General features: G+C 36.6%; 1 protein-coding gene across 2 annotated transcripts in view; it reads right to left on the bottom strand.

Moving 5' to 3' along the window:
* Positions 1–385: 385 nt before the first annotated feature.
* The window catches only part of LOC126978148 (ras association domain-containing protein 10), a 126,958-nt gene continuing 111,798 nt past the window's right edge, over positions 386–15,545 (bottom strand). For both annotated transcript variants that reach the window (XM_050826900.1, XM_050826901.1), the window contains 4 exons: positions 7,721–7,858; positions 5,741–5,865; positions 4,467–4,675; positions 386–1,767 (listed from right to left, as the gene is read on the bottom strand). In XM_050826900.1, the coding sequence (XP_050682857.1) occupies positions 972–1,767; positions 4,467–4,675; positions 5,741–5,865; positions 7,721–7,856 (1,266 nt within the window). In that variant the 5' untranslated portion in view covers positions 7,857–7,858 and the 3' untranslated portion in view covers positions 386–971. The remainder of the gene's footprint in view (positions 1,768–4,466; positions 4,676–5,740; positions 5,866–7,720; positions 7,859–15,545) is intronic.

Below are 15,545 nucleotides of genomic sequence, written 5' to 3'. Positions count from 1 at the left end.
ATTCGATTTGCCAGTTCTTGCACCTGCGAATATAAGTATTATCGTTATCTTCAAAGTCACCTACTTCACATTAGTGGTATCAATTCATAGCAACTTGCACCCAAAAACTCCCATGAAAGCAAATGCCATCAAATCAATTTTTCATGGTGCGTGCCTATGACTTTAGCTTAGGTAACTTCTTGTAAGGTTATGTCGACCTATTTGTTCTCCTATAATAAATCTCCTTATGTAAAAACGCAGCATCAATGAATTAGATTGTAATGGAAAAAAAATAATTTCTGTTAAACGTAACCATCCGTTAAACTTTCAATCACAAGCTCTATTAACCAAAACATAACAAATACGAAACACACCAACAGTAGCCCTCGTAAAATAAAACAATATGTTACAGAAAAAAAATATATTTATTGTCATATTAGCCAATTTGACTAGTTACATCTAACTATTTACATCAAATATTGGTGGTCTGTGTACATTTTTGGTATTGATAATATAAATACAGAATCTTAATTAAATTTACAAAAATATCGATATAATCTTAGCACCGTTTCTAAAGCTAATACTAAATATATTTTGGGGAACATTTTGGAATTGGATCACGAGTATGGAAGCATATGGTAATTTCAAATTATCTTTGGGTAAAGTGTTAAAGTAACTGCTAACTGTAGGACATCTGATTTAGAGACTGCTACTACTAAATGCAGCTGATGTAGGGAATAATTTCTTTGATTCGTACTGTCTTTGTTTCTATGCCTTGTTTAGTATTAGTAGCCTAATAAGTATACAAGGTTTTCTGTTAGTTTTGGCTTCTACCAAAAACTGCGAATTGTAGAGGAAAATGTTACTGCATTCGTGCTAGAAGCTTTATGATGTATTTCCAAAAAAGAGAAGGGATATTGCCCTACTAATTGTTCCTTCTACATATCCTTTTACATCATCTAATTAGCAGTTACCTTAATTGCTTATATTTGTCATACTAGAGTATCTAAAACATATCCGTTGCCAGTATATGTGAAGACAGGTTGATTATTGCTCTGATCCAAAACTGGAATATAACTTTCTTGTAATATAATAGGTTGTCTACTCGACGCTTCATTCAGTTGCCTTTCCAGTATTGTATTCTGCAGTTCTTCTTCTTCCAGCTGCAATGTAAGCTCGTCTAATAGTTTCATTCTGTATTCTATTTCCCTATCCGTTCTTTCTAACTCCGTCATATTGTCTTGCATCTCTTTTGCACTTTTTGCTAAATCTTCTTCTATTTTGTCCATAAGCATTCCCACTTGTGTTACGTTTTCACAACTGTTAGCATTATTCTCGTCTGTATATCGCTTTACTTTTGCAGTCAGTCTGACGACGAGTTCCTCTTCTCTATGAAGTCTCTTGTTTATGATGGCTAGTTTCTCGAGCAGTTCAATCTCTTCACGCATTTTTGTAAGTTCGTCAGTAGAACCTTCGGAATCTGTATCAGTGTGAGTTTGTGTCAGTCTTTCAGAATTAACTTGGCATATGTCCGTAAGCTCTTTTGTGAAGTAATGCTCTCTCATTAGATGTCTTTCTCTTCTTGATTTGTGTTTGGTATGTCTTCGGGGAGGTGTTCCACTTCCGACGCCTACTCCACTGTCGCTGTTCGCTGCTTGGCTATCATTGACTTCACTGCATCGCCCAAGATCGCGGAGGTAGGACTCCAGAAGGTAATTGGTGCCGTGCTTCTCCATTCTGTTCTTGTGGGTTTGATCTTCAAGTTGATCAATTAGTTTTTCTTGTTCCCTGTAATATAGTGTAATATTAATAAACTTTATTATATTATTATAGAACATTATGATCATCAGCGAAATCTGATCCAGCTAATTAATTTTTCCTACAAAAACCAAAATGGTGTTAAAGTTTTTAGTATTAACTCACATTCAATTTTATATAGTTATTTATTTTTAAAAATGTATAATTTAAATGTGTACTTTAACAATGTAGGTATTTTAAATTGTCATAAGTTTTGCTCAATTAAGAATCATTATATTTTGGTCGGTCAGTAACCATCAACATTTTTTCAGTTTTCGTTAAACATATTCAGTCATCATCAGATGATTCTAATTAATTATCAATCAGTTTGGGTCGAGAGATAGAGAGACCTCGGGGCCGACCCCGCAAAAAATGGCGATACGACCTATACACCTATGGAGGTGATTGGTGGGTCTGTGCAGGGAAATGAGAAGATTGGAGAAAAGAAGGCGAGGCTTTTGCCCAGCAGCAGCCTTATGCTATGAACAAAATGATAATTGCTAACAAGTGCGGTTTTCAAGGAGCTTTCTTCCACGTACTACAAAGCTGTGGAATGAGCTTCGCGTACACCTTCTTCCTTAAAAGCCGGCAACGCTCCTGTGATTCCTCTGGTGTTGTAAAAGATTGTACGCGGCGGTGATCACTTAATACCAGGTGACCCGTACGCTCGTTTGTCCTCCTATTCTTTGGCTTATACGTTATTTTAATAAACCTTAACATTTTAGTTATATTACAATTTTCTTTATTAGTTTTTGGACTGAATCCCATTATCCACATTAATGCGACATATATTATATTATGAACTCGAAACATTTATCTAAATATCCTATTCAAATTTTTTTGTAAGTCGTGGGTATAGATTTCATTATAAGTTTCCCAGTGACTTTAATTTGACCAAATATTTTATGATACTATATTATTCGGAGCTTACGTTTGTCGTTTTAAATGTTGCATGACATAGACAAACGATATTTTTTCATTGTATGCTAATGATACAAGCGCATTGCGCATTGCTATATCAATATATCTTAAAATGTCGACACCTTAGATTAAGGATTGGACACCGCTGCGCGGCAACAAGATACCGCACTGCCTAATAAGAACACGGACGAGTAAAATAAGAAAGACTCCGCGCCGTGATATTAGCAAGTGAAGCACCTTTATGCTAGTGTGTGTGCGGTTACGGGGTATAATAACAATAATAATAAATTCCTTATTGCCATACAAATCATTACAAATATAATAAACAATTAGGATACGCGATGAAACAAAAGGCAAAAGGAAAAGGCTCAGCTTCACCTGACATGGAATCATGGATTTATGTTTCCATGCCGCGCTGTTTTTCAACCATCCCCTCCTCCCTAAGGTGTTGAACGAGAGTGGATGTATTGTGGCTCCCCGATTACCTACTTAAGCTATCTTTTTTTTATAAAATGTAATATTAGAAAAAAAAATCTGATTACCAAAAAAATATTAGTATACTAGTGACATAATTTTTTCTCCCTTAAATAATCATATTATATCCACAAATACTTTTATGTTATTGTTTTTACACTTTTTCACAACGCACGACGGCATTTTTAAAATATTTTATTGAGACGCAAACTGATCTGTCACAGACGATGACAATTCTCATAATGGCCGCCTATCGGTCTGTAGTAGTGTAAGTGTGTGCGTGGGGCTATGTATTTACACGTTAATTGGCTTGTTTTGGTGCTACACTATTATTTAAGGTGACACGGAGTCCTTATTTTTTTACTAGTCCGTGATTAAGAATAGCTTTTTTATCACGGGAACCATTAGATGCTTGTTTGCGTGGCATCTTGACACTCAATGGCGTCTTTCAAATTTTGTAATATACGTTCAAGTAAACGGAAAGTTTTACAACGCAACCCGGCATTTTAGTTTCAATTATTAGTAAAGTTTAACAGAACATGTGGCACGTCAACGTCCCACATCGAGACTGGCTCGAGTAAGCCCACTAGGGAGTAGTATAAGGTGCCGCATTTTGCGACTACTCTTGCGGCATGTAGTTGGAGCGCAGTGGACACCAATCCTTGACCTAAGGTCGACACATTGTCAGATACTTAGAATTGTGCCAATATAGTTTCGTCTTATATTCAAACAAAAATACCATTTTTATCAATGCTCGGGAAGTGACCTACCTTTACCCGAGTACCTTTCTAATGACATATGAGGCGAAAGTACGTCATTTATGTCGTACCAATTTGCGGGCAGAAAAGTTGAACGGAAATCCTGATCGATAACGAATTTATGTTTTTAAAGATTTCTGAGCGGTATTGTATTTTAATGGGCAGGACAATGAACGTCATAAGCATCTCGTAACTTTTTGTCATATAAAAGTGTGTGTGTACTTATGTATACACGCAAGAAGTTATACTTCTTTGGCGTAACACAACAAAAATCCTTAAAATTATTTATTCCTCCTGCTATTCTGTTTGTAGAAAGAACAATATTGTAAAAATCTTGCAAAGATGGCTTTGCCAATTAATTATTAAGCAACGAATATGGCTGTATGGGCTTGAGCCCTTTGCTTGTCCTAATAATGGACGAAGAAACAAAAAAAAATTAGAAAATTTTAGGAACCAACTTCAACTTGTGTTAAAATTTCACTCTCATATTTTTTTCAACAGAAGTATATCTTCAAAAAGATGTTTTAATTTTCTCACCTGAGCTTATCAAGTTGCTGGTGTATAGTTCTACTCTGATACTGTATAACGGAAACCAGCTTAACTGCTGGGTCTTCGCTCTTAGCTCGTGGTGGCGGAGTAACAGTCCTGTGTCCCTTCCGCCGTCGTCTGGACTTCCGGCTGCCGTCGCTGTCTCGCCCTGAATCGTCTTCCCCACCACTTGAAAGTCGCCGAAGAGATAAGCGCACCTAGAATATAAGATCTTTGAAATATATCTATATTTTGTTACTAAAACATAACTTATTAAGTTGAAATTATGCATGTTGCATTTATTAGTAGATTGGTTAACTTCGATGGATCACTTGTTTTCGGGGATTTCTTCTGCCCTTTTCGTCGAAAATGCTCCCTTACCTAAGTTATTGTCAATCCCTGTACTTTAAAATTTTATTTATGAAATATTGCACCGAATAAGATTAAAAAATTACAAATAATAATTATTATGAACAGAAAATTGCTGAAAATTTTGCGGTAAGTTTTTCGTGTAAAACCAGTAGGAGGCTCCTTTGCACAGGATGCCGGCTAGATTATGGGAACCACAACGGCCCCTATTTCTACTGGGAAGCAGTAATGTGTTAACATTATTGTGTTGTCTCATTTGCCCAGTTATTTCACTAGCTACGGCGCCCTTCAGACCGAAACACAGTAATACTTACACATAACTGCTTCACGGCAGAAATAGGCGCCGTTGTGGTACCCATAATCTACCCGGCATCCTGTGCAAAGGAGCCTCCCACATGTGTTCGGGTATGTTATTTGTGTGGACATGATCCCCAGCAGGAACATCTTCCATTGGCTCAGTCATCACTGTTGCCGAGTTGTTGTATTCTGCGCCGTTTAAGGCGATTTTATACATCTGGTAAGGTTAGCTCGACGGCAAGTTGGTTGGGTGATGGTCCAGTCTTTTCTCGTATTTATCAGCGATTGTTTTGATCTCCTCCTTCAGAGTTGGTATGTTAAGGAATTCGTGTATATCAGTATTATTAAAGAACCAAGATGAATTGCTGATTTGGTTCAGGATGTAGTTCTGGGCTGTTTGGACTTTGTTTATGTTGGAGTTATATTATGTAGCTCCCCACTATTGGATACCATATGCCTACACTGGTTTTATGACGGCTTTGTAGATGAGATGCTTATTGTTAAGCAGCAGTTTTGAGTTCCTACCAAGTAACCAGTGTAGGCCTTTGTATACAATAATAGGATCATAAAACGAAAGTTTAATGATTTTTGATCTTAAAAAGTCTTTCAAACCTCACCTCATGACGAGCATCTCCCCAAGCTGCAAGTACATGTAACACTGGTACGTCTGGTGGCAGCGGACGCTCAACACCTCGCCATCTTTCTGCTAGAACCCATTCACCAGGTTCGCTGAGGCATTCGGCTGTAACAACAGTATTTCCAGATTATTTTAATAAGTCTAAAAACCTTGCTAAATATTTTCCGTTTTGCAAAGGACTATCTCGCTTTCATTATGGCTAGCTATCCTAACGCTTTGTGCTTAACTTGACAGATACCTCAACTTCCACGATAATCAGTTTGGTTTTAGACCCGGCCTGTCTACGGAATCTGCCATTTTGTGATTGAAGCAAACTGTCAGGTATTATTCAGAGCGACAAACGCCGGTTTATGCGTGTTTTCTCGATTTGTCCAAGGCATTTGATCTGATTAATTATGATATCACGTGGAAAAAACTAAGAGACACGGATATGCCTGACGAGCTCATAAAAACCTTTTCGTTTTGGTATCGGAACCAGATCAATGTCGTGCGATGGTCGGCAGGCTTTTCTAGACCGTATAGGTTGTAGTGTGGGGTGAGGCAGAGCGGTTTAACCTAACCTAAGCTCTTCAACCTATACATCAATGGACTGATAGACGAGCTCAGCAGCACACGTGTCGGTTGTTATATTGACGGAATCTGTTTAAATAATATCAGTTACGCAGATGACATGGTACTGTTGAGTGCGTCTGTCTGTGGCTTGAGGAAACTGATGGGGATATGTGAAAACTATGCCCGCAGTCATGGTCTGATCTATAACGTAAAAAATAGCGAGTGCATGGTCTTTCAGGCGAAGGGGAAACCACTCCCATCCCTTATTCCAACAATCAAATTGTATATGACACCACTGAAGAGAGTGGATCAATTTAAATACCTAGGGCATGTGGTTACCTTTGACCTAAAGGATAATGCAGATATCGAGAGGGAGCGCAGGGCGTTGTCTGTTAGGGCAAATATGATCATCTGCAGATTTGACTCGCTGTACCGTGCCAGTAAAAATTACACTCTTTAAAGCTTACTGCACCTCATTTTACACAAGCAGTTTGTGGGTTGACTATGCGCAGAAGCAGTACCCTGCATGTTCAGTATAATAATGCGTTCAGAATGTTATTGGGGCTGCCAAGATACTGCAGTGCGTCGGGGATATTTGCTGAGGCATACGTAGATTGTTTTTACTCGACTATGCGTAAGCGGTGTACTCCCCTGTTGCGTAGGGTCCAGTGGTATAATGAGGGCATTTTCTCACAGGTTTGATTGTCAGTACCTGAACCACTGCTGTGTGATACATGTGCTGACAAGTCGGTCCTGTCCTAAGTTAGGAAGATTTAGATTTTAAGATATCTTTTACTAACATTAGGTTTTAAGTTACTTTGTTACTAACAGATTATGATCCTTTGTTGGTCGAAATAAAGATTTATTATTATTATTATCCTTATATTTAGTTTTTCTAACTTATTTCATATTAATATTTTTTTATCAAATCAATAGTAAATGCTATATACATGTACCCATTGCTATGCTGGTGTTACTATACCAATAAAAAAAAAATACATTTATTAAATTCCCCAGAATATTGTCGTCAAAAAATAATCATTGATAAATCTTCGATAAGTACGTATAGTTTCATCATAAATTGTTTCAGTTTGAAACATGGATTTCCAAATTATAAAATCTATAGTTACCGTAACCTATTTTGATTGACATGTCGTAAATAGTCAGCCACAGTTGGGATTAGTTTAATTTTTTTTAATTACCAAGCCAACACAGTTTATATTTTTATAATTATATTATATCTATTTATATAACAAGTAACAAAACGGACACAATACAGATGACCCACATTATGTTATTCGTACTGTGATATACCAACTGTTATAATGGCATCTCCAAGGCGCATAATTGCATGGAAAAGTCTAAAGGTCAATGAACGAAATTTTCTCTCATTCGCGACGCGTCTTACCTTCAGGAGCGTCCTGCAAAGCTCGGACTATGTCTGCACAAGTAGTATTCGAGCGCACCCCTCGTACCCACAGCTTCTGCCCTCGTGCAATCACGCCAACTTCCTCGTCGCTGTAGTCTGAAGATGATGCCTCCATTTCTGTAAAGACGAATACATCATTAAGGGGATTCTGATGGACGAGCTAAATGTTTGTGAATTTCAGTAAGAAGTATCTTATCGGTTGATGTAAAGGCGGCTTTCAATGTGGTATCAAGGAGACACTTGCAAAAATTAAAAAGAATAATATTCCAAGTTAAATTTTATAATTTCGAGAGCTCGACTTCCAATTTCACTTAAATCAATGCTGTTTAATTTAACTACTTTGACTTTTTGATATTATTAACTGTTGAATAAAGTATTTAAAATATACCTGTCATGGGTCGAATTATGATTTAAATAAATTTTCTTGACGGTAAATATTACGGCAGACAAGTGACAAAGTTTACGGCAGGTTTTTTAACGTTTTTACGACTAAACAAAGAAAATTTTCACTTCATCATCACAAAGGCCTTCCCCAAAGATCTCCACAACGATCGGTCCTGGGTTACCCACATCCAACGTATTCCGGCGATCTTGTACGAACATCTTCCGGTACGGGGCCGCCATTCCATATTTTCACTTAATTTAATTTAATTGCATTTGGATGGTTTTACGCAGTAGCCTGTTCATTTACCAAGTATTTGGTCGAAAGGAAATTACCTACTAACTATACCCACACCGTTTCTACCTATTTCTAAAAGAAAAACATTAGAATTCGTTTGCGTGGTGAAATTATCGTAATAGCCTTTATAACTTCGTTCTACTCAAACCGTGTGGTTCAGATATTATGATGATAGTGTTTAAATTGGCATCAAAAAGTATTATAAACGAATTAATTTTGGGCAAAATAAACGCCTTCCAAAAATGACCAGTACGTAATCGCCATAAAATGATTGAAATTCCAGTTCCTAATTTTCATTTTTATGAAGCACAAAAATCGGATTAATATCGGCTGGATTGGCTTATAATGTGAAATATCAAGTCAATATCGAATATTTATTTGAAACTTTTGACTGTTCGCTATTAAGCTATTTAACATTAACAATAGCTTTAACCAGCGAAGACTTGACGGTTGCGTTTAACAGTTAAAGTTATGACATCATCTAAAAATTGTCAAATGGTCTACTAATTTTTTGCTTAACCGGTACTTTAACATGTTTGTTATTGCTAAAGTTGGTTGGTGCAAACCAGCCTTAGTGTTAATTGTATACACCTACGATTTCCCATGTTCATAACGTTAGAACTGCTACTAATTCGTAACCTAGCAACTGGATACAAACTTACAAAACTATGCAAGGGGTTGTTCGTGCTTCCTGGCACGAAAGCCTCATAAAACACATTTGAAGCGTAACTTCTGCATGAAATGCAAGGAAATGCCATACCTGCATAGTTTTTGCCATTTTGTAATTGTAGATTGGTTGGCGGTAACCAATCAAAAAGGCATACTTATGTTTTTTAACTATTTTAAGAATTATTTCTGCAATGACACGAAAAAAATGTTGCAAAGTTAACAAAAATGGTATGTCAGAATTGTTAAGTCGAGGCGACGCATTATTAATGATGAAAGAACGGAGGCGCCAACCATAAAATGTGTCTTACGCTCGTCTGTTAACATAAGTAGCTATAGTTCTGTAAAGCTGGTTCCACATATAACGAATGAAGGCGAAAGATAGCGAATGAAGGAAAGAGAACGTATATATATTGAATTGAAATTTGGAATATGCTAGCGTAACAACCTGACAGTCCTATAAAATGTTACCAACTCTGATTCAATGTGTGCGTAAGCTAGTCAAACGTGGCCACTGACCTCTACTATATACTACTTTGACGACATGTATAGCCGAGTGGTTAGCGATCCTAGCTACTAAGCTAGAGGTCCCGGGTTCGAATCCCGGTAGGTGCAAGCATTTATATGATTATGCAGTTATATTACATGCATTATATGTATGTTTATATGAATTTATGTATGTTTAAGTAAGTAAAATGTATTAAATATATCGTTGTGTTGTAACCCAAAACACAGACTATATATGCTTAACTTGGGGCAAGATAATTTGTGTAAAAAAGTGTGTCAATATTATTATATACCACTGAACTGGCGGCTGTCAAAGTGCTTTAGTGCCTGTTTGATATTCGCCATTTTGTTGCTGTTGGCCATATAGTGAGAGTCTGCGGTACTAAAACTAGTGATGACGACCTCAACTAAACAAACATCGATAGATAGTGGGAAACTATTTACAAAAAAAAATGTGTACTTTATTGCGTTAATTCCTAATGTTCAGAGTAATGTACGCTTCTCACGCAGCCATTAAACGTCAAAATTAGTTCTCTTGACGCTCGCGAGTGGCGCTTCAAATAGGCACAAAAAATTTGCTGTGAAACATATGGAACAGCCTGTCCAGTGGTATTTATACAGGTCAGTGAGCGTGGCTCATTATTAACTACTTGTCAATTAAAATTGGTTACAGTAACAAAAGATTCGCTTTCCTTTTCTATCGTGTCGTATCTTCTTTAGAGGTGTTCTTCTCTCTCGCACGCTTTGTTTGTCTATACTCTTGAATCTTAGATCATTTATACCTCTAGACAGTCTATGACAGCTGTGAAAATTTTAATTTAGAACTACCCTCTATTTTGAGAAATTTACGCACACTAACACAAAATGTCATACAAAGCGCGAGGATAACACGTAGCATTCACGCATACTAAACTAATTTTACTGGACTGTTACCAGTGGGAGACTCTTTTGCACCGGATGCCGGCTAGATTATGGGTACGACAACGGTGCCTATTTCTGTCGTGAAGTAGTAATGTGTAAGTATTAATCTGTTTCAGTCTGAAGGGCGCCGTAGCTAGTGAAATTACAGGCCAAATGAGACTGAACATCTTATGTACCTAAGAGACGAGAACAATTGTAGTGCCGATCAGAATTTTTGGGTTTTTCAAGAATTCTGAGCGGCACTGCATTATAATGGCAGGGTGAATCAATTACCATCAGCTGCGTTCTGTTCGTCTCGTTCCTGATTTTCATAAAAATAAATAAAAACTGTTTTTATTGGTTGTCTAATAGCAAGAGACTCTATCTAGATGTATTAATTATCTATGGATTGTATATTGTCTATGATGTGGCGAGACGAGTGAAAGTGATAATGGATTATTCGCAGGCTTTCGTTCGCTGTTTTGCTTTGCATGTGGACAAGTTCTAAAACAATTATCATTACTTCTCCGGCGAATTTCCTAGCAAAACAACATTTGTGTTAAACTACACACAGCTAAAAGCATGGAAGCAATTTGGGTGTCAAAATCGTGACTAAAGCCATTACCGGCTTCCGTCTCAAACTCCCACCCCATCGCTTCGTAAATGCCACACCTACACACTTTAGTATTAGGGGAGCTAACCTATATTTGGGGTTTTTTAACTTGGAATAAAGCTATTAGTCACTAAGTGCGATGAATATTAATATTAATCAGTATGGGTTTTTATTATTGTCAAACGTTGGTTTGCCATATAAATTAAATAAATAATGTGTTATGAAATGACACTGACTGAATTATGTGTATTGCGAATATATAGGTATAATTCTAAGTCAAAAAATATGAGTTTCGTATTATTTGTTTCGTAATCACCATAAAATATATTCTTAAACCTTCTCCGAAACACGCTGCATCTTTGGTATAAGTATTATTCCGATCGGTTCAGTAGTTTTTGCATAACCGAAGGAAAAAACGGCGCTGTTTCACCTGATTCCTGCCTCCGGATTTCACCTTCGCACGACATGCCACAAATTAGGATATCATCCCCACCTGGATGTATGGCTCCACAGTGCGGTTTTAAAGGAGCTTTCTTCCACGTACTACAAAGCTGTGGAAGCTTTCTTGTGCGGTGTTTCCGGGACAATGCGACATAGGTACCTTCAAAAAAGCGCATACACCTTCCTTAAAGGCCAGCATCGCTCCTGTGATTCCTCTGCTGATGCAAGAGAACGTATGCGGCGGTGATCACTTAACACCAGATGAACCCGTAAGCTCGTGATTCCTCCTTTTTCATAAAAAAAAATACAAGAGATACTGTGTTATGATGAGACTATTTCGGACAAGACGCGTTTGGTAAAGCAGCCTGATTTGTGAAGCTAACGCACAAGTTAATGTTTCTTTGCGCGTAGAGTACATTTTTTTTAGAAATGAAATGAAATGAAATGATTTATTTGTATGAATCGTGGTAACATAGTTGTTAACAATTAATTGGTGTACAGCACAATTCGCCAATATATCGGCATACAAATATTTGATTGTCAATATTGGAATATCATATTTAATTTATACTTATACGTTCTTAATACACATTACATAGCTTTAATTCAATGATATAATATAAAATAAACATTAGTTTGTAGGTACCTCTAAAAAATTACATTTGAATACTATTATTTTTGGCTAAAGAATTCTTTTAAACTATAAAAGCATTTATCTATTAGCCATAATTTTAATTTTTTATGCATTAATGTTTTAGGCATCTCTCTAATATTCTTTGGAAGGTGGTTAAATACCCTAATACACATAACATTTGCGTTATTTTGATGAAGCGCTGTTCTACAGTATGGCATCAGAAGGCGAGTTGGATCTCTTAATCCTAATATGGAATAGTCCTTTGCTGGTTTAAAAAGTTCACCATGTTTTTTAATGAAAATACAAATTTCTAATATATATAGACCAGTAAGCGTTAACAGACGGTGCTTTTTGAATAATGGTCTACACGATTCTAGAGGACTGACATTGCATAAAGCTCTTATACATTTTTTTTGTGCCAGAAAAACATTTGTGGAGTTTCCCCATAGTATTAACCCGTACCGTAAAACTGACGCAATATAACTGTGGTATGCAGTAAGTGCAGCATTAAAGGATACAGTTTGTCTGAGCCTGAAGCAAGCCAAGCAAGCAAGCCTGAAGAAAGCGAAAACGAACTTATTTATTTTTGTATCACATTGAGCTTTCCAGTTACATTTGCAATCAAATATAAGGCCTAAAAATTTTATTGTGTTTGTTTCTTTAATCGTTTGGTCACTGTGTGTTATATTTAGAGATTTATGTATTGTTTTATAGTTAGAAAATTGTATATATTTAGTTTTTGTCATATTAGCGAATAAATTATTCTCATTGAACCATGTCAATATAGTTTTTTTTAAATCGATATTCTTTTTGTAGGTAGTTCAAATACTGGTGAGTCAATTTAATTACTATTTATTATTACTTGTTTATTGCGTAAAAAGACAGTTAATTAAATTAAATCAAAAATATGTTATTTCATACGCAAATCACATTACACTTGAAATATGTCATTTTTCATTAAACTCATTCGAAAGGCAGATTTCCTTAGAGATGAACGAGCAAAACCTCTATGTTTGCCCTTTTCAAAAGAAATCATTACAAATTCTTATTTTCAATCCAATTTACAAATCATTTTTCAATTACAATATATGCAAAGTGATGCAACAAAAATACTCAAACGACAAACACTAAATGCCTTACACGAGTAAGTCAAAAAATGTAAATAAATAGGTAAGTAAAAATACAAGAGTTATTGAATACAGTAAATGCATCAATCCACACATAACGTTACCTAAATAAAGGCATTATGTGAGCCTTTTGGTAGCTTTTATAAAAAAAACATGAAGTAGTCTTCTCGGTAACAGGATCATCCAGCCACCACAAGTAGCGCCCACGAGTATGGCGCATAGATCAGCCATATTTTAGGGAACGGAACGACCCGACCCACGTCGCCGCCACAAGCACAATTAAGAATCTCATTGCAGGCAAATGATTATGCGTACGGATTCCCCTATATCATTAGAGAGCGGTGTTCCTTTGATATGTATACAACGTCAACTTCCGTAGAAAATCTTGAAATATTTTTAAAGATAAGGCTTATCTTTTTTGGTGATGATCAATCGGAGAGGCGCGCTTTTAAGGAAGCTCGAACCCCTAATATTTGTCACGTAAAAGCCTAAACACATGATCGGATTTGGTACGGCCGAATCATCAAACACAATCTGGTAGCGGACGATATTCGATGGTATGTCTCATTTTCCAGCGCACAAAATTATTATTATTACTGTCCGAACCGTATCGAGTACGATGCCGGACCAATTGGTGCGAGGCGTCCACTGGATTGTCAGATGTGCCGGTCGTACCAAATCCGACCATGTGTTTTGGCTATAAGGATTGATTTAGGGCACGTCTATGGGTCTTAGAGGGAATCACATAAAACACGAGGAACAAACATAAACTTGTTATGCCTACTACTCGGTTGGACCGAGTTGGTGAGTCTTTTGCTGGGCGATGTATATGCTTCTACAATATGATCCCAGAAAATGTACAAATTGAATGTAAGAATTGTTAAAAAACGTTTGTTGAGGAAAGGTTACTATAGCATAAACGATTTTCTTAATGACACCACGGACTGGGAATAAAGCGGACACCCTCAGGCTCTTTAATTATAAATGTTTATTGTACGATATCACATTGTAATCCATATTTTATATTAAAAAAAAAGCTCGCCGAGTTGTCTTGTCAGGTCTGCGGCAGTCTCTTTTGAATGGGTGGTAGGTTTTGACGTTCAATAAGTGATTTTAAATCCTATTTTAAATAAAAATATTTGAATTTGAATCTTAATTTATTTTGGGGTTTCAGCGAATTCTGTCTTTAACAGTCTTTTCTGTTCAAACAACACGAATGTCTTATTATATCTATCGATATTACGCTTAGATCATTTATATTTTATACGTCTAGATAGACTGACGGCTTTGAAAACGTAGAAAACAATTGAGGTTGAGAGCTGACCTCTATTTTGAGCAATTCACGCACACTAACACAAAGTGACCTACAAACCGCGAGTGTAAGACGTAACTTGTCACGCACACTAAAGTAATAACCCCGGCCTGTTTTCATCGGTTGTCTTGCAGGAAGAGACTCTATCTAGATGTATCAATTATCTAAGATATATCTATACGATTATAAGACCAATAGGACCTAGGTTTTGAAGTGTCTTGAAATTTGGTTATCATAACACAATAATAAAATGGGGGAAACCACTAAAAATATGGGAAATAATTGGAGTTTGAGATTGGAACTTTTTTATTTATTTACTTCTTATGAAAATAAGGGATGAGACGAGCAGGACGTTCAACTGATGGTTTTTAATACGCCCAGCTCATTATAATGCAGTGCCGCTCAGGATTCTTGAAAAACCCAAAAACTCTGAAAGGCGAGATTACAATTGCGCTCGTTACCTTGGGAAAAAAGATGTTAAGTCTCATTTGCCCAGTAATTTCACTAGCCACGGCGCCCTTCACACCGAAACACAATTTTACAAAAAGTGCTTCACGGCAGAAATAGGCGCTGTTGTGGTACCCATGATCTAGCAGGCATCCTGTGTAAAGGAGCTTCCCACTCGTAAAAGTAATAGTACTAATTGGTTATAAGAAGAACTCAACAAGTAAATTGCAATATTTTAACACAAATAATATTAAAAAGGAAAACCTGTGCTGGATTCGTCATGATTGCATATAATATAATATAATAGAAACCCTTAATCAGCTTAACAAAGAAGTACAGGTTCTTTTAATATTTCTCTACATCATAGCAGATGTTGAACGGAAAGCAGCAGTTAAATGCAATATTGGACATAACAGCAACAATAAAGGAGCTGTTATGAAGTAGGTACACGCGAACGCCCACGGCAAGATTGCCACAG

The sequence above is a fragment of the Leptidea sinapis genome, chromosome 47, assembly GCF_905404315.1.
Source record: "Leptidea sinapis chromosome 47, ilLepSina1.1, whole genome shotgun sequence".
Taxonomy (NCBI): domain Eukaryota; kingdom Metazoa; phylum Arthropoda; class Insecta; order Lepidoptera; family Pieridae; genus Leptidea; species Leptidea sinapis.
This window is presented reverse-complemented; position numbering and strand designations above follow the sequence as displayed.